The 21,178-nt window shown below is 40.9% G+C and overlaps 1 protein-coding gene across 4 annotated transcripts; it reads left to right on the plus strand.

Annotated features, from left to right (window-relative positions):
• Positions 1-10: 10 nt before the first annotated feature.
• Positions 11-21,022, plus strand: dnm3a (dynamin 3a). 4 transcript variants are annotated; one of them, XM_085152575.1, is made up of 21 exons: positions 11-584; positions 4,099-4,172; positions 4,576-4,725; positions 4,829-5,032; positions 6,206-6,304; positions 7,077-7,237; positions 7,314-7,456; positions 7,537-7,672; positions 8,070-8,137; positions 8,228-8,366; positions 8,467-8,553; positions 8,660-8,730; positions 8,826-8,886; positions 9,578-9,604; positions 10,292-10,405; positions 15,013-15,122; positions 17,752-17,863; positions 18,505-18,666; positions 18,949-19,172; positions 19,274-19,423; positions 20,633-21,022. In XM_085152575.1, the coding sequence occupies exons 1-21, from the start codon at positions 424-426 to the stop codon at positions 20,664-20,666; spliced, it is 2,487 nt and encodes an 828-aa protein (XP_085008701.1). In that variant the 5' UTR covers positions 11-423; the 3' UTR covers positions 20,667-21,022. The 4 variants fall into 4 exon arrangements, with proteins under 4 accessions (XP_085008701.1, XP_085008703.1, XP_085008702.1 ...); XM_085152577.1 differs by lacking the exon at positions 19,274-19,423; XM_085152576.1 differs by lacking the exon at positions 9,578-9,604.
• The last annotated feature ends 156 nt before the right edge of the window (positions 21,023-21,178 follow it).

Consider the following 21,178-nt stretch of genomic DNA (forward strand, 5'->3'; position numbering starts at 1 on the left):
AAATCAGAGCGTTTTCTACTGAACAGAGACCAGACGTAGCACGGTGAGCGGTGGCTAACTAATTAAAAATGTCCCGAGTTTAAGGAAAGCCACTCCCGTTACGAATTGCTGGAGTTTTAAAACAACGGAAAATGACTTCAACGAGCTGTTTTCGGAGAGCAGAGGGGCGTGAGTACAAATGTGGACACTATCGTCGTTCCCAGACACACTAACCAGACCGTACTAACGACTGCTTAAAGCTGCGGATCTTTAAAAGTTCACACCGATCTTCAAGAAAACTTATTTGCAGTTTTTAATAACAGCAATAATAATTCTGGTTACCAGCAGCCACTCACTATGATAGTTACTTTATCAAGTGGTGTAGACTAGAAGCGGAGGTAAAGAGGCTTGGCAGGAGCTGGACAGGTAGCTACTCCTGTTGCGATGGGCAACCGCGGGATGGAGGATCTAATTCCGCTGGTCAACCGCCTTCGAGATGCCCTGAGCAGCGTGGGGGAAAGCTGCAGCCTCCACCTGCCCCAGATTGCTGTGGTGGGCGGCCAGAGCGCAGGCAAGAGCTCCGTGCTGGAAAACTTTGTTGGCAGGTAAGCCAAAGATACTCATCTCTATACAACAGAGACCACTGATACCAAGAGAGCATTTTTATTTGTAACAGATCTTTTACAAATTAGTCATAACCATTATGAACAAGTTTCATATTCATGACTTTGCCCTAAGTGACTCACTCTTTACTAAAATACGGTGAAGTTACAATGTTATAACTAATGATGATTATTTGAGTCATACCAAATCTATGAACCATCATGAACCAAATGCAATACTCACCATTAATTAATCAAATTGTCACAACTTAATTAGGCTGATCATAACCCAGTGAGCTTAATGTGGAGTAATGATACGTTTGTGTGAGACTACTGGGGACACATTACTCGGGTTTGGCATGGCAAAAAATGTACTGTATACACTTTATATACAGTACTTTAAATCTCTTTATATATATTACAGTATATACTTGTTAGACACATAGTATTATGCAGAAAATACTGTGATCTTGACCCACAGCTCATTTTTTTTGTTTCTAAGTAGCCAGATTTCTTGTAATTTTTTAAAAATGTTCTTTTGTTGAAAATTGTCTTTTCCCACCAATTTTCTGTCAATTTCTGACTATTTTCAAAGGTATTGTTTGTCTTCTTTTTTTTAACTTAACACATCTAAAAATCACTGAAGAATCAAAAAGGCAACTAAGTAATGAACCAGTGTTTACACGTGACAGACAACTTAGCAAAGAATCCACTTTAAATTGTATCTTTGGGTATTTTGCTGCTAACAGACTGTTGCAAAAACACACAGTTTCTTCCAATTTCTTTAGTTGAATCTCCAAAAAACAACAAAGAAGATTGTCAGGCATAAGTAGTATTTTTGCACCAACAAGCTGATAGGCCCCTTCAGCTGATCCATCTACTGTTCCCTGCAGCGTCATCATAAATTATCTTAGTGGAAAAGTGGCTGTCAATAAGCCATTCCCAATGAAGGGAAACAGGTGGAAAATACTGAGAACTGGATTGAAAATCAGTGGTAACAAGTCTTTGAAGCGATAAATTAAAATTTTGATTAAAATTATCATCAACAACATCGTCAACAGCCTGCATCGTTGTCAGAAAATATGTATTTTTTATTTAAATAACTTGTTAATTGTATTAAAATACAATTGGTGAGTTTTTTCTGTTGTCAAAACTGTTCAAGGTTGGGCCTGTGAAATGCATGATTTCCCTAAAGTGAAAGAAAAACTTAATACAGCTGCCTGTGTTCATACTTTCTACATCATGGCATCCATCCAACTCTAGTCTTAAATGCTACATTGCTAGTCTGGAGTGGTGGATGCCGGGCATGTCAGGGTCTGTATGTAAGTAGTCAGTATAGCAGCTTATCTCATAGAGAGGTGTCACTGAATAGGTGACAGTTAATATGACTTCTGAAACACAATCAAAGCAGAATTCTTGCTATCTTGTAAGTCATTACGTTCACCAGGGTGGAGCTAAACAAGCTTTGTTTTGTTTCATCTTTTTCTGCCCTTTAACAGATTTCAAGGTCCTAAAAATATCCTCGCTTGCTTATGAATAACAGTGTTGTTTGGGTAAAGTTTAAATGCAACTGAGAGCATTTGGTGTGTGTTGAGGAGACCAAGTACTTCTATCCTGTCCGGAAGGAAAACTGATGATTAAGTCAATAGTCTTCAAGCTTCCTGAGACAATAAAGCTCTGTTAGCCGTAGGAGGCCTATGCATTGTTCTGATCTCTAGGCCATCTATGCAATAATCTGTGGCATTCCAGCAGCAGGCTGTTCACGTCCTGATATTTTGTAACATACCTGTTGGACATGAGTATGTTATCAGACTTCTTTTGTGAATGACTGCAACAGCTGTTTAAACTAAGACAGGATGTAATAAAACAAACTTCCTGAATGTGATTTTAATAGGAAAAGGAGTGTTATTTATACCCGGTCCATTTGGTTTCTCTAGAATTAACCCTTTATTTAGCTTTATGATCAAGTCTAATCCATGCTGTTTTAATGCAACAATTGACATCAACAGTCACCTCAGACTGCTTTATTTTGTAAGGTGTTATACCCTATAATATTGGAGAGAAAACCCCAATGATGAGACAATCCTTTGTGAGCAAGCACTTGGAGACAGTGGGAAGGAAGAGCTCCTTTTTAACAGGAAGAGACCTCGTTTAAGGAGGATCAGTTATCTGTTGTGACTTGTTGGGGGTTGAGAGAAAAGAAAAAAGAGAGAAAAGGCAAGCATAGCAAGACTACGAAACAAAAAGGACAAAGCACAAACTATGGGAGAGGGTAGAAAAATTTATGACATGTGATAGTTATATTAAAAAACACACTGGGAGTGAACAAAAGGGAAGTGGAGAAGAAATACTGTGTTCTTCATGGAAAGTCCCATGGCAGCCTGAGTTAATAGCAACATAAGTAAGGGATGGTTCAGGGTCAGCTGCTTCACTGGAAACTGTTAGCTGTATCAAAAAGGGAGCCTTTAAGTCTATCTACTGAACCCAAATTGGGAGCTGGTTCCACAGAAGAACAGCCTAGTAGTAAAGGCTCAGCCTCCCATTCTACATTTGGAAACTCTAGGAACCACAAGTAATCCTGCAGTCTGACAGAGAAGTGCTTGGTTTGGATAATATGGGATAATAGGATTTTAAATTCAACTGGATTTAAAAGAGCCTTAGTGAAAAGGAGATGATATGGGAGAAATTCTCTTTCTAGTCCATGTTAGTACTCTTATTGCAGAATTTTAGATCAGCTCAAGGCTTTGGGGGGAGTGGCAATACAGAATTACAATAGTGCAGCCTAGAAGTAACAATACAGATGAAAGAAGGCAGTCCTATATATCAGTTTATTGTGTCTGTTAAAGGACATATAGTGGTGAAAAATCATAGGGGTCTTCACTGTATTACTAGAGGCCAGGTTAATACCATCCAGGTTACATATCTGATTATTCCTCAATTCTTCATCTGGTTCAGCGGATTAAATGCTAATAATTTTCTTGGTCTTGGTAACAAGAACGTTGCTGATGTTTTAGGACAGGGCTGTCAAACACAGGCTCAAACCTGGCCCAGCGGATGGCTTACAAAGACCAGGGAAGTTAAAATTGTAGTGTCTTGTATATCTTCACTTTACTACATAGGTGTACACATGTACTGAAAATTTGATTTCTAGATCTTGACAATTTGTACTGTAATGTAAATTAAAGTTATGCAGTTGTTTTACTGGTCCGGTCCAGGTGAGCACCAACAAAATATATGGGGTCCATGAACTGAAGTGAGTGTGACACCCCTTTTTTAAGCAGTATGGCAACTGAACTAAACCTAATACTGGGTGCTATTGTGTCTAATGCTATAAAGGTACTCCCTAAATACTTTCAGTTTAATGGTCATATCTGTGGGCAAAGTATGTAAAATTATTAATATGGTGGGGTGTAAACTTAATGTTTTATATTTGGTTTGGTGGTGGCGGGGAAGATGAATCAGCACCAGTAATAATACGCACATCTATGTGTATATTGTTTTATCTTTCCTCTAACAGAGACTTCCTTCCGCGGGGTTCAGGAATTGTTACTCGGAGACCTTTAATTCTCCAGCTGCTAAGTGATAACACAGGTAAGAAAGCTCATAGGGATGTCATGCCGTAGCATTTCTTTAAAACTGGCACCAGATGGCAGTATGGCGTCTTATGATGACTGTGCCTCATAGAGTCCTGCTTTTGATTGCCCTTTTCTATAAAAAAAAAGAGGATTGGCATGATGGATAACATTTTTGTTTTTTCTCAGAAACAGTCAAAGTATTTTAAGAGAGCTGCTAGAAGAAAACAGTTACAAGCAAAATTGGTTATATTGAAAGTTAGTGCTATGTTATTGTGATAGCCAGTTGACTAATTTTAAGAACAGCTATAGATTTAGTGGACTAGGCAGAGTTTTTCCAAAGATACTGTAATGCTAAGATGATATTATGAGCCTCTTATTGTTTAGGTGCTGCATGTATTCAAATGCTCTGTCTCCCCCAGAGTATGGTGAATTTCTACATTGTCAGGGAAAGAAGTTTACAGATTTTGACGAGATCCGCAAGGAAATCGAGACAGAAACACACAGACTTACGGGATCTAATAAAGCCATCTCTCCTGTTCCCATCCACTTACGGATCCACTCACCACATGGTACTGTGCAGGTCCTTGTGTTTTACTTGCCCCACTTAACTTACTTTTGGTCTAGTTCTTAAACAAACCTTATGTCCATGTGTGTTTATTTGTATGTGTACAGTGCTGAACCTGACTCTTGTAGACCTACCTGGCATCACCAAAGTGCCTGTAGGCGATCAGCCAACAGACATAGAGTACCAGGTACGAGACATGATCATGCAGTACATCTGTAAGGAAAACTGTCTCATCCTGGCTGTCACACCTGCCAACACTGACCTGGCCAACTCTGATGCACTTAAACTGGCCAAAGATGTTGACCCTCAAGGTAAGCCCTGTGACTGTGAATGTCCTGCTGTTTTTAAATAGTGACATTATTAAGATATAAAACCAGTTCCAAAGAAGTTGGGATGTTGCGTAAGAGCTTATTAAAAGTAAAGATGGGTAGAATTTTGGAATTGTTTCTTTACATAACAATGCAAAGACTACAGCAGAATACCTCATCATCTATAGCATATAACATCATCAAATGTTTCTGAGAAAATGGCAAAATATCTGTTTGCAGAGGATAATACAGACAATTCGTTCTGGATCCCTAGCACTCAATTAAAAACAGGCATGATTTTGTTATAGAAATCACAGCATGAGCTCAGGAGCATTTTCCAGAAATCACTAGAAAACACCGTCTTTCTTTTGGGTGTTTTTGAAGTTTTTGAAGTTTTTGCAATTTTTGCACACTTGCACTTTATGTAGTCCTGTGTTGATTGTCTTTTATATGTTATATGTAGAACCATGGTCTTGGAAGAACATTGTCTCGCTTCACTGTGTACTGTACCACTGCACATGGTTCAATTGACAATAAACCCACTTGACTTGACTTGACTTGAGAGGGACCTTCCAGCCTATCAGCACTCAATTCAATCATATATGGAAAGGCAGAATGCTGATAGATATGCGCAGGTTTTAGAGCAACAGAAGTTCCCATCCAGACAATGTCTTTTTCAGGCCTTACAAAGACCTTCCATACTTAAGTAACACAATACTAAACTGCATACTGCATGTATCAAAACAGCATGGCTTTGTAGCCCAGAGTTTTCACCCGCTGAAAACATTTGGCACATTGAAGAATACAACAAAGAAGACCAGGGACTGTTGACCTAGAATCCTTTTTCAGACAAGAATGGGACAACATTTTCTGCCAAAAGTCCAGCAGCTGCTCTCTTCAGTCCCTAGATGTTTAGAGACTGTTGTTAAATGAATAGGGGATACTACACAATGGTTAACAAGGTGCTGTCCCAACTCTTTTGAGTTGATGTGTTGCTGCCATCAAATTTAAAATAACTTTCATTTTTCTTAAAATCATACATTTTCTCAGTTTAACCATTTGAAAAAAAATTTCATGCTCTGTTGTTAATAAAAGATGGATGGATGGATGGATGGATGTTATATTCCTTATTCACATTTGTATGGAAATATGCATGTTTTTTTCTCTTCTCTTTAGGGCTGCGCACAATAGGTGTAATCACCAAGCTGGACCTGATGGATGAAGGAACAAATGCCCGACAAATACTAGAGAACAAGTTGCTTCCTCTACGCAGAGGTGTGTTGCTTATGTGTGCTATCAAATCGCAATAGAGACTCTCTGGAGAGGATTGACATAATCATTGTGTATTTATTACCAGCCACAAGCTCACTCACAGCCAAGCACAAAGATAACTTTAGCGCTTTACGTGACATCACTGTACTCCCATTCAGTGTGTGCGTGTGTGTGTGCATGTATTCTATGTATGCAGCAAGAGATAAAGAGTAAGAAATGGATTATTGATGGTGTTGTTTTGTGTATCAGCCAGAAGTGTAGAGTCTGACAAGTGGGAACTGATAGGCACCAGCCCAGCTGTTAGCTTCGAAAAGTTTGTAATTTGTGTCTGTGAGAGAGCGGAAGAGACAGAGGCCTGGAATAGGGCAATGCAGGCAGTGTACAGACTGGCTAAAGCACCACCAGGTGCTGGCTGCTTCATGCTTTTCCTACAGCACTAATGCATTAGCCATGGAAGCCCTCTGAAATAATTCCGCCGGTAGCAGCATTGAGCTGAAGTATTAGATGTGAAGCCTAGTGCTATTACATCTATTACTGTACCAAATAGGCAATTTGGCCTGCCCCTCACAATCCGCCCTGCTGTTGCAGAAACACACACATTTCCTGCTTGTATGCTACAGTTATAATGGAACAAATGGTGGTCTGGGAAGAGTTCCCAGTGAGTTGAATCCATCTTACATCAGAGGCCTGTAATTCCTCCTTCCTGTTAGTGCACATTGTCATCCTTATCCTTACATACCTTTTTATAATTTCCCTTTCAACTCCTTCTCCCCAGGTTACATAGGGGTGGTGAACCGTAGTCAGAAGGACATTGATGGGAAAAAGGACATTAAGGAAGCTCTGAGGGCAGAGAAGGAGTTCTTCCTGTCCCACCCAGCCTACAATCACATGTCTGAAAAAATGGGAACACCTTATTTACAAAGAATACTCAACCAGGTTCAATATGTGAACTTTTAAACTGAGAAATATTACATTATGTGCTTGTGTTATTACTAACAATATTTGTTTTCAGCAACTGACAAACCACATTCGGGACACACTGCCAGCCTTCCGTAGTCATCTGCAGAGCCAGCTTCTGGCATTGAAGAAAGAAGCTGAAGATTACATGAAGTTTAATCCAAATGACCCCGCACGAAGGACCAAGACATTGCTACAGTGAGTCAGTCATTCTGTGTATACATATTCTATGTATATATATTTCTGTGTTTTTCATAGCCTGCATGTTTGTCTTTTAGATTAGTTCAGCGCTTTGCAGTTGACTTTGAGAAGCTGATTGAGGGCTCAGGTGATAAAGTAGACACCGTCAACCTGTCCGGAGGAGCTAAGATCAATCGAATCTTCCATGAACGTTTCCCCTATGAACTAATCAAGGTGTGTGTGTGTGTGTGTCAGAAAGAGAATCAGAAACAAAATACTTTATTAATTCCTAAGGAAATTATGTGGTTACAGTTGATCCAACACAATAAGAACAGTTACAGACTGGACAAAATTAAATAATACAATGTATTACAAAGTTACAAATATAAGAAATAGGTCCAATATATACAAATAGCTTCTAGAATAATACAGAGATTTTATATATATGATTGGCATCATTTCATGTGTGTGTGTGGGTGCCTTGTTTATTTTTTTGGATTATGATGTTTATGGTTTTGGTGATTGGTTTATGTTCTTCGGGCACCTGCATTTCCTTTAATAAGTGTAATGATAAACCAAGTTGCTCCTTAGCCAAGTGCTGTTTTTTATGAAGTACTTTGCATGTCTTAAGATCGGGTCTGATGAAGGGAAGCTGCGGAAGGAAATCAACTATGCCATCAGAAACACCCACGGTGTCAGGTTCAGTACAGTAGCAGAGTGTCAAGTGATTTTATTGTTTTGGTCTTTTTTTGTTTTTCTACTATAACATCTTATATTTTTTCCCTACAGGACGGGTTTGTTCACTCCTGACACGGCCTTTGAAGCCATAGTAAAGAAACAGATATCGAGGTTAAAAGGGCCATGTGTTAAATTTATTGACATGGTCAGTCAGGAACTAACCACCACTCTGTACCAGTGTATCGACAAGGTATAAATACTCTTGTTTCATGTATTTGTGTGTCGCTTTCTACACTTCATGGTGTAGTAACTGTGTCATATCTCATTTGTGGTCTGTTTTTACTCTGTAGCTCAGTTCCTTTCCCAAGCTGCGAGATGAGACAGAAAGAATTGTTACCACTGAAATTCGAGAACTAGAGACTAAATGCAGAGACCAGGTAATCCATATTTGTATAAGGGATGAATTGTTTTGGATTACTCAGTTGCATTCTTATGTTGTGTATTGTTTTATTTCACGAGTTAACATATGTTCGCACTGTCCAGGTCATGTTGCTTATTGACATACAGCTAGCCTACATAAATACCAAACATGAAGACTTTGTTGGCTTCAATAAGTGAGTCTCCACATCACCTTTAAGATTTCTAGCTAATAATAAGCATCGTTAATTATACACATTATTAAATAAGACTTGCTTTTCATTCCTCTTAGTTCCCCCCAGATGCACAATCGCACCAATACCAAGATTGCTGCACGGATTGGAGGAAAACAGGTGAGAGTCTAAATGGCTTGGCTTAATAAAAGGAACCAGGGAGATAGATTCAGGATCATGCAGCCCTAAAATGCAAATGAAGGCATTCTGAGACAGTTTGTCAGTTGAACCAGTCCATTGATCCTTAGCTCTACTTTTGTCTGAGTTAAAGCTCCTGGCAACATAATTATTATTACTTATTATCAGTACAAGGAATCTCCAAAAATACAAACAAAATTCAGACTTTAAACACATTTCATTAGCACCACCAGCTTAAGGCTAGTAACATAATGTCTATTGTCTATTGTCTGTTTCTTGCTTTTATTTTTCTTTAGGGTTCAGAATTTGACAGCATATACTAGCATATCTGTGTGCCACAGCAAAAATAAGACATTTTAGTCTCTGTCTATTTGATTTATATGCAGAGATATTTATGTGACACATTTTAATTTAGCAGTGATAATTAAAAACACATTTCTACTATAACTGGAACATTGATATGTGGTGTTGTTAATATTTGCTAAACAGCAGTAAATTTCAACCACAGCTTCAAAGGTAAATAAAAAAAGTTATTTTCAAAGTCCCCAGTGATGCTTTGCTAATAGTTAACTGTTAAATGTAATCATTGTTGGTGCCATCCCCAAAAATTGTCATATAATAAAAAAATTAACTCCATCTTTCTGTTGCCGCTTCATCTCCTGTTTTTCTCTAGGGTGTGGCGCCTCATTCAAGTCTAATAGTAGGAGACCCGTTTCTTTAAATCTTCTCACTCACTGCTGCCTCTGCTGGCAATATGTGTGCACAGCGGTGAAGCTTAAGGGTTGTGGGTTGGCATGCTACTGATTGCAGCAAACAGAGCAAAATGGCTTCTTGTAGCTTTAAAAATCACATCATCTGCAACTTTCTCAGAAAGTGTTTCTTCTTTTTCTTGTTCAGTCTGTGCTAATCTTATAATTTCTCTTTCACAGTTCCCCCACTGTAAAAATATACATTTGCAGGAAGTATATGTTATCTTGGTATAATATGTCTCATTTCCTATAACTTGACACATCTTTCCTTTACAGTGCCTTTGTCTGTCACCTTTGACCGCTCTTCCTGTTTTCTCCCAAATTTGAACAGCCAGGCTCTGATTTCTGTGCTTGCTTGACCGTCTTTACCCTTTTAGGTTCTTTTAAACACCTGTGCAAGCTGTTTTTCAGTTAAATATTTTGTTGATTGCATCACTGTGTATTTCACAAATGTCTAACCCGCACAAATGTTATTTTTTTCCTCCAGTGTCAGCTGTTTGACTTTTACTCTTGTTTTCGTCAGCACAGTCTGCTCTCATTGTATGACCTGCTTTTCATGCTTTCATGTGAATTGTGCCTTGCTGTGAACAATTGTCTGCTGTGTTGCCTTCTGAGCTTCTTACCCTTGACTGATGCAGGTCATACGCAAGGGTTGGCTGACCATCAATAACATTGGCATCATGAAAGGTGGAGCCAAGGAATACTGGTTCATACTTTCTGCAGAGAACCTCTCCTGGTTCAAGGATGACAAGGTAAGGCCTTCACATTTATTTAATGACAAACTGAATTGAATATCTATTATCAAGATGAATTACACTTCAAATATTTTATTTATATAGTCCAAAACACAGAAATGCACTTAAGCCATCATCAGTTTATTCAAATAAATCTAAGCTTGAAATAGTGTGTTAATTGGTCATTTTAGAGAGGCAAAGTAAAATTGTTCATCTGTTCAGATCACATTCTTAAAAAAAAAAAGAAAAAAAGAATTAGGTGGCAGAGATCTTAGTGGCCCTCTGCTCTGATGTCAGTGGGGCTGCCATCTGTCTGCCTGTCTGTGCCTGCTGTACAGGAGCAGAAGGTCTGCACAGCAAGTGTAGACAGGCAGACACACCACAACAGTCTCATCCTGTCACAGCTGATGTCATGGGAAGAGGGAAGGGCAGAGTAGACGGAAAGAGATCAGAGAAGGGGAAACACATTGGAGCATTTCTCTATGGATAGAAACAAGCACCTGTAAACATTCACATCTGGATGAAAACTCTACGGCTGCAGAGTTAACATTTGTGACTGTGAACGCGATAAAGAAACTCAGTTGAATTGTTTGACAGACTGAGAATTGAGTGTTTTTTAGCAACAGTATGTTGATTGTTTTACAAATAAGTTATTGTTCTTGGTAACCACACTAAAATAGTTTGAAGGTTTAAACTAAACAAACAGTGACATCATTCTAGTCACAACTAAAAGCACATCTTTAACCCCCTTCTCTCTGTCCAGCTAACTCTTGCTGTTCTCTCCTACCACCTGGACCTGTAATTGAACCCCACCATTTCCTCCATTCATTCCTCTGACACCCCCCTTCCCATTCGTGCTGCTTTCCCTTCAGTCTTCCCCCTTGCTCCCCCCTTTTCTTCCTCTTCTGGGAGTTTAGGCATTTGGAGCGGCTCACTCTGACACAGCTGGAGCTGCCCCAAGCCAAACTGAGACTCACACACATACACACATGCACACACAAACGCACTCAGTGGACAGGGTTGTATATACAGTATACAGTACACATGCAGACTCTGATGTAAACAAAGTGACATGCAAATAGTGGAGAAAAATATACACTCACTCAGACAGACACATGGTCACTTTTCAGATAAACACTGGATTGCTTGAACACTGTGTTCCAAACATAGCCCCAGGCATCCATATTATACACACAGTGTTTTAGGTTTCCTCTTGCTGTCATTCCCTTACTAAGCATTTGCAAATTATCTCAGTCATACAAAGACTTTTTTGCACACAGGCAAGAAGTAATACAACTGCAGGCAAGTAATCATCTGTTGACCACATCAGAGCAGCAAGCTGGTTCTCTGCTGATGATCAAAATGAGACATGTATGCTTCGCTACTATAAGAATTAAAATTAAAAAAAAATCTTTATACATTTTTGCTATGGTTATTTAATCTTTGCACCTCATCACCATGTTTATCACTTGTTTATCACCCATGGTATCACAGGAGATGAGATCTACTGATTTTTTTATGTGCACGTAGACATACACACAGACGCATAAGCCAAACTCCTGCTTCTTCTCCCTCACAGCTCACAGTTCCCGCTCTCATAACCCCCCGCCCACACTACCTCCACACATTACTTTTTTCTTTGACTGCTGCCCCCCCCCCCCCCCCCCAACACACACACACACACTTACTTATTTTTTTCTTTCTCTTGCCTCTGTTGCCTTTTACTCCTCCTTTCTCTCTCTCCCTCTCTCTGTCTGTCTCACCCTCTTTCTCTTTCTCCCCCTTTCTGTGGTTGGCAGTCTCCCTGGGACTGTGCACATTCCTGGCTGGAAAATCTGAAGCTTTGTCCAAACACCAGCTTCCAAGATCTGCCCAGAGAAATCCCACATGGCTGTTTCTACACTGCAGACCTCCCCTTTTGACTCCCCCTCTCTCCTCTCAACTACTCCACAGTCTTACTCCCAAAAACCCCTCTTCCCCCCTCTTCACCCCCCAAAACTCCCCTGCCACCCTCCCTTCATCATCTCTGTGTTGATTGCTTCCATGCACACAGTTTTAACCTGTTTGAATTACATCTTCATTCTATTATATATGTACCCTGCACTGACCTCATGCTGAAAGTGCAGCTTAACCGTTCAGAGTTTAATCTTCACAGCACATTGAAAAGACGAACATTCCTTCACCCCTCAACTGCCAGAACTCCACCAGGGAGCTGAAGAAAAACAGACGGCTCATGCCTATACATTTAATCTACATGCACTCCTCTATGTGTTTGCATGTGAGGCCTATCTCAGGTCCATTAGCCTGTAGGAAGGGGGGGCATAGCTTCAGATACAGCAGCTCTGATGTATGATCCTTCACGACCACCCTGACACCACTGCGATTACGACACACACGCATAAATACACAAATGTGTATACAAAGCAATGCCACAATGTCCTTTAACCACAAGAGCAATCATATTGCAAAGCAGATGCACATGCAAAATGTGTGAGGCAATCTGTGGAAAAAGTTAGGTTAGAGCTTTTCTGAAGTTGCTGTGCGCAAAATAAGCTCAGCTCATTAGCTGATTTGTAGCCTTCTTAGTTTGCAGCCCTAAAAGACAGGAAAAACAGTCAAGTTATACTTCACATGTGTTATTCTCACTAGTCAACAAAGACAGTTAATTCAAGCTGACAAATACCACAAAATGGATGAGAGATTGTGCAACTTAGTATAGAGCTGGTCACAGTGATTAAAGAAATGAAAGCTTGTGATAGTATATGCATATTTAAAGGCACTTGCACATTTGCAAGCGAGAAACATCACAAAATAATAGACCTTATATTTGCCAGCATAGACTACGTGCAGTTTTCATCTTCTCTTGTGTATTTGTAGATGGCATTAGTATAAGCTGCTGATGCACTTCCTTGCACAGTCTAACCAATGTGCAGACTACTGTACACCAGTAAGATCCTGAACAGGTAGTCTGAACACTGGGATGACGGAGCAGGACCCTTTCTCGTTTGTGTTCGGCCTTGCCTTTTCCATCTCTGGCTGTTTTCTTGCAGTCCTGCATGAGGTGTTGGAGAGTTGACAAAAGGTTTCCTCTGTTTTTCTCATCTTTCTTATCCGGTTCCAATGCTGGGTCGTAGGGCAAGACACACACATCAGACATCCACTCCTATGGGCATCTCTCCTTCAGACATGTTAGTGTACCTTGATTCGGTCGTTCGCAGGGCTGTGTCCCGATGTAGTATCCAGTCTTGACGTGGCACATTCACCCATTCAGCCAGGGATCTGCCTGTTCACTCAGGGAAGGCATAAGGAAATAAGGGGAGTGAGAGAAGGAGAGAGAGTTAGGGAGGAACTTAGCAGCCATATATGGGTTGATGGGACCCATGGGGGAATCAACTTTGGAGTGGTCTGGAGTTTCTCCCCATTTCTTCTTCACAATCGCTCCTGCTTTCTATGTTCCTCAACATTTCCTTGTCTACTTTTGCGAAATTCACCTCCCTCTGTCCACGTCTATCCCTCCGCTTCCTCTCTTTCTCATCTCTACTTTCTATTTCTACCCCATCGGAGCACCCTATACTCACTCCGGTCTCCTCCCTCTCCGTCTAAAGCGATCCCAGATGTTGCTGTATGAGCGCCAATCGCGTTCTGTCATTTTTTTTCAACCTCTGTTACAGGAAGTGGGCCCCTTTGTAAAAAAAAAAAAAAAAAAAAAAAAAAGAAGGAAAGAGGAGCAAAGGAAGAGAGTCGTAGGGTTCAGGGAAGCACTGGGAGAAAGACTGATGACCAAAATGTACTTCCAGAATAGTCGCCTCTCATTTCATTCGTGCACACGATCAAACGCATGAGCACATATTCGAATCTACACATTGTTAAAAAATGCTCTTCTGGCGTTAGGTATTCTTTCTCTGGTGGTCACTTTTTTCTTTGAACTCTCCATCCATCCATGGCTGTACCTATAACCAGGCTTTATGGAAGGCCCTTTCTCAAAGGCTAGACAGAAAGAGCAGGCTGGAGAATAGAGAGACGAGGGGGAAGGGCTTGACTTTAGGAGAAATGTTGTGTTAGAGCTTGAGTCTGAGTAATGACTTTCACATGTGGCCCGGCCTCTCTACCTCTTTTTTTCATACTACTTCTCTCGTTCCCTCCCTCCCTGCTTCACTTTTCTGCATCCTGCCTCCATACTGTCTGGTTCTCCTCACACTAGCCGCTCCACTCCTCCAACTGTTCTCCGTCATTCATAAGTCCCCATGGTGATGACAGACTATAGACTTATGGCAACTCTCCCCCTCCCCCACTGATTCTCCTGAACTAGTTTGTGAGTCGTTAATGTGAGTCAGTCTGACAGTCAGACACATCATCTTATATGAACTCGGATGCACTCCCAGCACAATGTTCCACATCTCCATTTCGCCTTGCCTTCTGACACTTTTCCCATTACAGTTCATGTCTCTTGGCTCCACTTTCTTCTCTAGGTGCACACTAAGAAATATTTACTACCAGACACATGCAAACTGGCCTTAGTCTCTGGTGGTTTTTGCTATCAACGCTGTTATTACCTCTATGGTGTCGTATATTACTCTGCATACCAATGTCAAAATTTTATCTTTTCATATTCTGTCTTTTTTCAGGAGAAGGAAAAGAAGTACATGCTTCCACTGGACAACTTAAAGCTCAGAGACGTGGAAAAGGGCTTCATGTCCAGCAAATATGTTTTTGCTATCTTCAACACAGAGTTAAGGTTTGTGTGTGGTTGGAGGCGTGTGCTTTTTCATATGTGCCTGTTTGGTGAGTGAATGCGTGAGTCAGAAAAGGGAGTTCTGTTCTTGTCACCTGCTCGATGAAACTTTGGTGATATTTTACGAGGGTGGACATGTCGGAGGAGGAAAGGGAGGAGATGTCAGAGTGGCGTTTTGCCCTTCTGCCGACCTCTTCCATTCAACTTTGCCACCGGAACCGAAAGGGATATCCAGCGGGTACTGGAGCGGATGCCGGTTTTTTTTTTTTGCTCTCTAAGTATATTCCAGGCTTTTGAGGGCAGAGCTGGGTTTTGGGTTTGCTAAGTTTATGGGTGTGAAACAGATTGAGAAGGACAGAGAGACAAAGGGAAAACATAAGAGGCAAGAGAGAGAGAGTGTTTAGGAGCTGGAGCTGACCCAAAGCCTGGCTGATTGTACCAGAGCATGTGGGCTTTGTTTATAATGCTTTGCTATGCTACATTCGGACACACAAACTGAATTCATAAGTGCGTGTGTGTGTGTTTCCACATGTGTGTATGTGCCTTTGCAAAGAGCATGCGTATAGACCACAGCATACCGACGGCAGGCTCATTAAGCAGCTAATCAAAGCCAGAGCGCTTGGATCAGAGATGAGGCTGCTCTTGTTTGGAAAGAATTGCTCGACTCACCACAAAAAGGAGGGAGAGGGAAGAACTGGAAGGGTTGGGGGGGAGAAAGAAAGCAGCAGAGAGAGAGAGAGAGTATCAGAGCCAATGGCCAGGAATGTGTCAAAGTCTGTCCTGTGGCGCCCCCCCCCCCCCCCCCCCCCCCATCCAACCCCTCTACCCCCCTTTCCTGCGCCCTCACTCTGTTTCTCTTTCTGTATTTGTGTGTGTGGCTTTGTCCCTGTCTGACAGTAATCAAAACCTCAGGAAACTCTTCAAATCTAAAGCAGTCATAGCGCTGCAGAAATTCCTTCAGATTAGTGAAAAAGCTCCCAGTGAGCTGAGGAGAGAGCATAAAAAAGGCAGTTTAAAACAAATGTTGGTGTAAGTGATAAATCAACATAGAGAACAATTTTCTTATGCGCTCACTGGTGTAAACGAATGTTCAGTGTCCTGATCTTACTGTAATAGCACTCTAGTATTGTCATGGTTGGCCTGGCTCCCCGTCTGTTAGCCACCACACCCTGATTTATTAGCCTCACCCATACTAGCCCAGTTATAAGCACACAAACTAAAAGCCTATTTCTTCATCGCTCTGTATACCTCTCTGTCACCACAGTGTAGTTTCTCAGTTTCTGCTGTCTGTTGTTCTCACACACAGTCTTCACATTTTTGAGGTTAATTGCTACGTGTTCTCAATGTGAGGAGGGAACAACAAAAGGGGGAAAAAAACAATTGAGTGATTAAAGAAAAATGTTTAACAGATGGGCCACGGCCTGCTCCAGATTCTTTACTTGTTTCTGACTTTGTTACTAAGCGTTGAGACGTCAGATGATGTGAAGAGGGACGTGAGAGGACAAACAGAGAGCAAGCTGAGTTTGGGTATGAATCACAGTGAAAAAATACGTAAGGATGATGATAAGGAGATAAGCTGCCGTGAATAAGGTCGTGTGAAGCATTGCGTTTGGGAAGCAATAAATGATGTATGTGTTATATCTGTGTATATCTGTGCCGTGTATATGTCTTTGTATGTTTTAATCTAGTTGAAAGTGTCTGCGTCTGTCTTTATGCCCTTTAGATCTGCAAGTGTCCAACATTTTACACGGGGAGGGTTGCCTACTTGAAAGTGTAACATAGACCTGACACACATCAGTTTACATAGACCCTGATAGCTTCTGTTACCCGTGTATCACTTGATTTATACTTTTATTTTTATTATTATTATACAGGATGCAGTAATGGGACACAGGTCAGCCAGTGCTCCATTTAAACAAAGTAAATTTAAAAAGATTCCATTGGCTGATTTTACAAACAAATTTATCAGCATGAACGAGAAATATTTGCAGGACACACTGCACATTGCTTTACAAAGCAGACAAAGCAGCAAACAATAAAACTGTTAAACGTTTGTTATGGAAACACAAGAAATTATTTTTTCTGTACAAACAAAATGCTACTTATGTTTGTTTCACACAAAGACTGTATATAAAGATATATATATACAGTCTGTGGGTTAGCGCATGAAGGCATCCTTGTGCCAGTAACATTTCACTTGTGTACAGGTTGGGTCAGAGGCTTAGTAAATAATATTTGTATATTAAGAATTTCGAACACAAACAGTGAAATCATCCAAGTAGCCTTGATGTTCTCTTTTAAACACTCTACACTCTAGCTGATAAGTTCGCAACTATAACTAAATGTTTGGCTTAATCACCTACACAGAGTTCACAAGAAAAGGTTAAAGTTCCTGTTATGGATAATAGTTCTTGTATACGTTCATCAGAGTTCACATGAAACGCATCGTAAAATGTGTTTGGTACAAACTGTATATTTTCTTAACCGTAAGGTAAGTACTGTGCCAGTCTCCCCTACAACGTATATAAGGTTTTGTGTATATTACTCCGTATTGCAGAAAGCTCCCTTGAGTTAAAAGTGTTATTGCTGTATATATTTTGGACATTTCTGACAGGATTGTAATGAATTGCAGGAATGTGTATAAGGACTACAAATGCCTGGAGTTGGCCTGTAACTCTCAGGAGGAGCTGGACAGCTGGAAGGCTTCTCTGCTACGGGCCGGAGTCTACCCTGAGAAAGTTGCTGTTAGTACTTTGACCCCTAATTCAACGTAATTAAACCCAGTCCTGACCTTAGCTTTGGGGAACTGCACCTGTCTGCACCTTACCTTTGAGTTATATGCACTCATTGGCTTTGCTAACCTTAAACCCTGTCTGTAACCCCTTACCCCTCTCTCTCCATGTTCCCCTTTCTCTCCCCCTGCCAAAGAGAAAAAGCAAGTCCCCCACCCCTTCCATCCCGCTCTGTCGTTGGCTCTTTAGTACAGCATTCTTGGTCCATGATGTCACTACAATATGTGTGTGTGTGTGTGTGTTCTGGTCTGTTTCTAATCAGCAGTTCCTCGTCCCTCACACACTCCCCCTTTTTTTTCTTCTGCCCATTCCTCTCCTTGACTCCTTCTTTTTTGTTCCTTGTGTTTGACTCTCCTTGTTCTTATCCTATCAAATGTGTTTCTTCTTGTCACTAACATGGAATAGATGTGGCCACTAAATATAAAAGAAAGCTTTGTCTCTTTACACATCTGTATTTGTATTAAATTACTAGCTGTGGTATATCAGCAGTCCCTGTAGCATGGCAACCTACACTGTAGATTACTGCTTAAATGGGTTGTCTGTATAGTGTTAAGATGTATGTATATGTCCCAACTTGTGTGTTTTTTACTAAGGTGGATGAGCAGGGGAATGGACCTCCTGAAAACCTCTCAGACCCCCAGCTGGAACGTCAAGTGGAGACCATTAGTAACCTGGTTGATTCCTACATGGGCATCATCTATAAGACAGTCAGGGATTTAATGCCAAAGACCATGATGCACGTCATGATCAACAGTGTAAGCTCTCCAGACCACACTTTTAACTGTTATTTTTACTTTTTTGGTGCAGCAAATCCTTTTCACTTTTTTTTCCTACATTTTTTGTTTTTTTCCATTCACAATTTGAAATTCCACGTGATCCATATCCTGACCAACAGAAAAAAGAAACTTTCAGGGGGGAAAAAAACTTTTTTTGCCACCCCTTAAGAATGTAGATTTGTTTTTCTGAATCAGAATAAAATATCACTTTACAAAGTTACATTTTAACATCTCACAGTAGTTTATAATCCCTCTCTGTAGGTTAAGGAGTTCATTAGCTCTGAGCTCCTGGCCCAACTCTACGCTCTGGGAGAATGCTCAGCTCTGATGGATGAGTCACCAGAGCAGCAACAGCACCGAGTTGAAGTGCTCCAAAAGCATGCTGCCCTGAAGGAGGCGCTCGCTGCCATTGGAGAAATCTCCACCTCTACCTGCACTACCCCTTTGCCTCCACCTGTGGATTCTTCCTGGATAAAACCATCCAGGTGCAAATGTACACATATGCATAGATGGATTCATTGAAACAAATCTGTACAACCTATCACTTAAGCTTCTCTCGTCTTCTGCTTCTGCTTCTCTTGCCAAGCCTCCCTAAAACTGCAGCCAGTGGTAAGCCTGGGATCCGTAGCCATGCTCCACCTGTTCCTCGGGTGCCCAGCGCTGGACCCAAAAGCTCCCCTAATGGCTCTCGGCAGCACACTAGTCAACAAAACCGTACCCCAGCCTTGGTGCCAAGGTGACTGTGAAACCAGAGAGATTAGCCCATGAAACCTGACCTGTTGTATAAATGATGACCTCTACGTTTCGCCAAGCCTGGCATTTATGCATACACATGCGCACACATGCAAAATCAAATGTTCCTGTACAAAGGCACAGGGTTAGAAAAAGTTGTTATTTGAGCTGGGTGGGGGTCTGCTGGAAAATGTGTTTCTCATATTCTCCTTCCCATCAGCCTCAGTAGACAAGACTTCTCCGCATGCTTTCTACTGGAGCCAGATACAACAGGCTGAGCGCCCTGTCAACTTTTCATCTTTCTCTCTGTCCTTCATTCCCCCTTTCCCCCTTTTTCTTCTAGCATGCATTTGTTTTATTGCCTTCCTCAGTTTCCCTCATGCAATAACCATTATTTTTCCTTTTGCCCGTACTTCTTTTTCTTCTACTTTTTCTTTACTTCTCCTCTTTCACTGGTTCCTCCCCTGCTTTTGGCCCGTCTCTCCTTTTTCTCTCTGCCTCATTTCCTCTGTGCTCTCCAATGGTTCTTTAGGTTCTTTCCCTCATACACTCTCTTTCCTTGCCTGAGTCTTTCCATCCAGCCTAATGCTTGTCTGGCTCCCCTATAGATATAGAGTCATTGGGACACGATCTTACTGTAATCAGTCTTGTACTTGTACTCTACTTGTATGCTCTATGCAGCTTTATGAGTCTTGCCTTTATGTGCATTTTCTCATCATTATAAAGTCTATTTAGCCGATCATGCGTGGAGCTACAGGCAAATAAAAACACAGTAAAGAAATATAGAAATATGTAAATTATAACTTGGAATTAGGAACAACTGAAAGCCCCAGCTGGCACTGCTACACTTGGATCAACTCCTTGCTAATAAGGCAACTCCTAATTCATGAACATCTTTATCCGGGGTTCAGAATTATCGTATTCCTTTATTTATTTAGGAAGGCTGAATGTATAAAGCTTATAAAGTCCTGACTGCTTAGCCCCAGGCTGTACCTCTCTGCAGATTAACTAGAAATTTAAATGTGGATGATTAAGAAAGCTACAGTGAGAGACAGCACCGTCCCATCAGAGATACCATGTCCTCAAAATCATGCATAAGGCTTTCAAATTTTGAAAGATGTTATAAGATCTAATGTAGAGAAACTTTTATAGAAACTTTGCTAATATAATAATAAACCATATAGTAATGTCTTTGATCTAATATTGTCTTCAGGAGGCTTCCCCCAGCAATCCCAAGTGTGAAATAAGCCCCCTCTGCTCTGAACTCCATTACCCATCTGCCCCCATGGTCCTTTCAGCTGCAGCTGGCTGCTACCCGGAGACACTCCTGACCTGCATGATGTATAATACAGCTGAAGCACGATGATGGGCTTTTCTCTGTCTCCTCTGGGAGCTGCTGTCTGCAAAACTCACTCCATCCTGAGCCTGTTTTGTACATAATATCAACGGCCACAAACAATGGAATGTGCACAACTGTCTGCTGGCTTCTCTCAAGTGCCTGAACTTTTTGTAGATAAAAATATCAATCTGAATTATTATACTGAAAAGAATATACATGCACTGTTTCTATTTTCCGTGAATAAACAGGTATTTTATTTTTGAATGCATGTGCAAATGTCATTATTTGGAAGCTAGCTATCGCTGACTTGATCAGCATTAGTGTAAGCAGAACCCTATGTTGATATATTTTATTTGGGGGCGGGGTCAGTGGCCTACAAGGTGTTAAAATCAGCTAACTCAAAACCTTAGAAATTACCTT

The sequence above is a fragment of the Neolamprologus multifasciatus genome, chromosome 23, assembly GCF_963576455.1.
Source record: "Neolamprologus multifasciatus chromosome 23, fNeoMul1.2, whole genome shotgun sequence".
NCBI lineage: Eukaryota > Metazoa > Chordata > Actinopteri > Cichliformes > Cichlidae > Neolamprologus > Neolamprologus multifasciatus.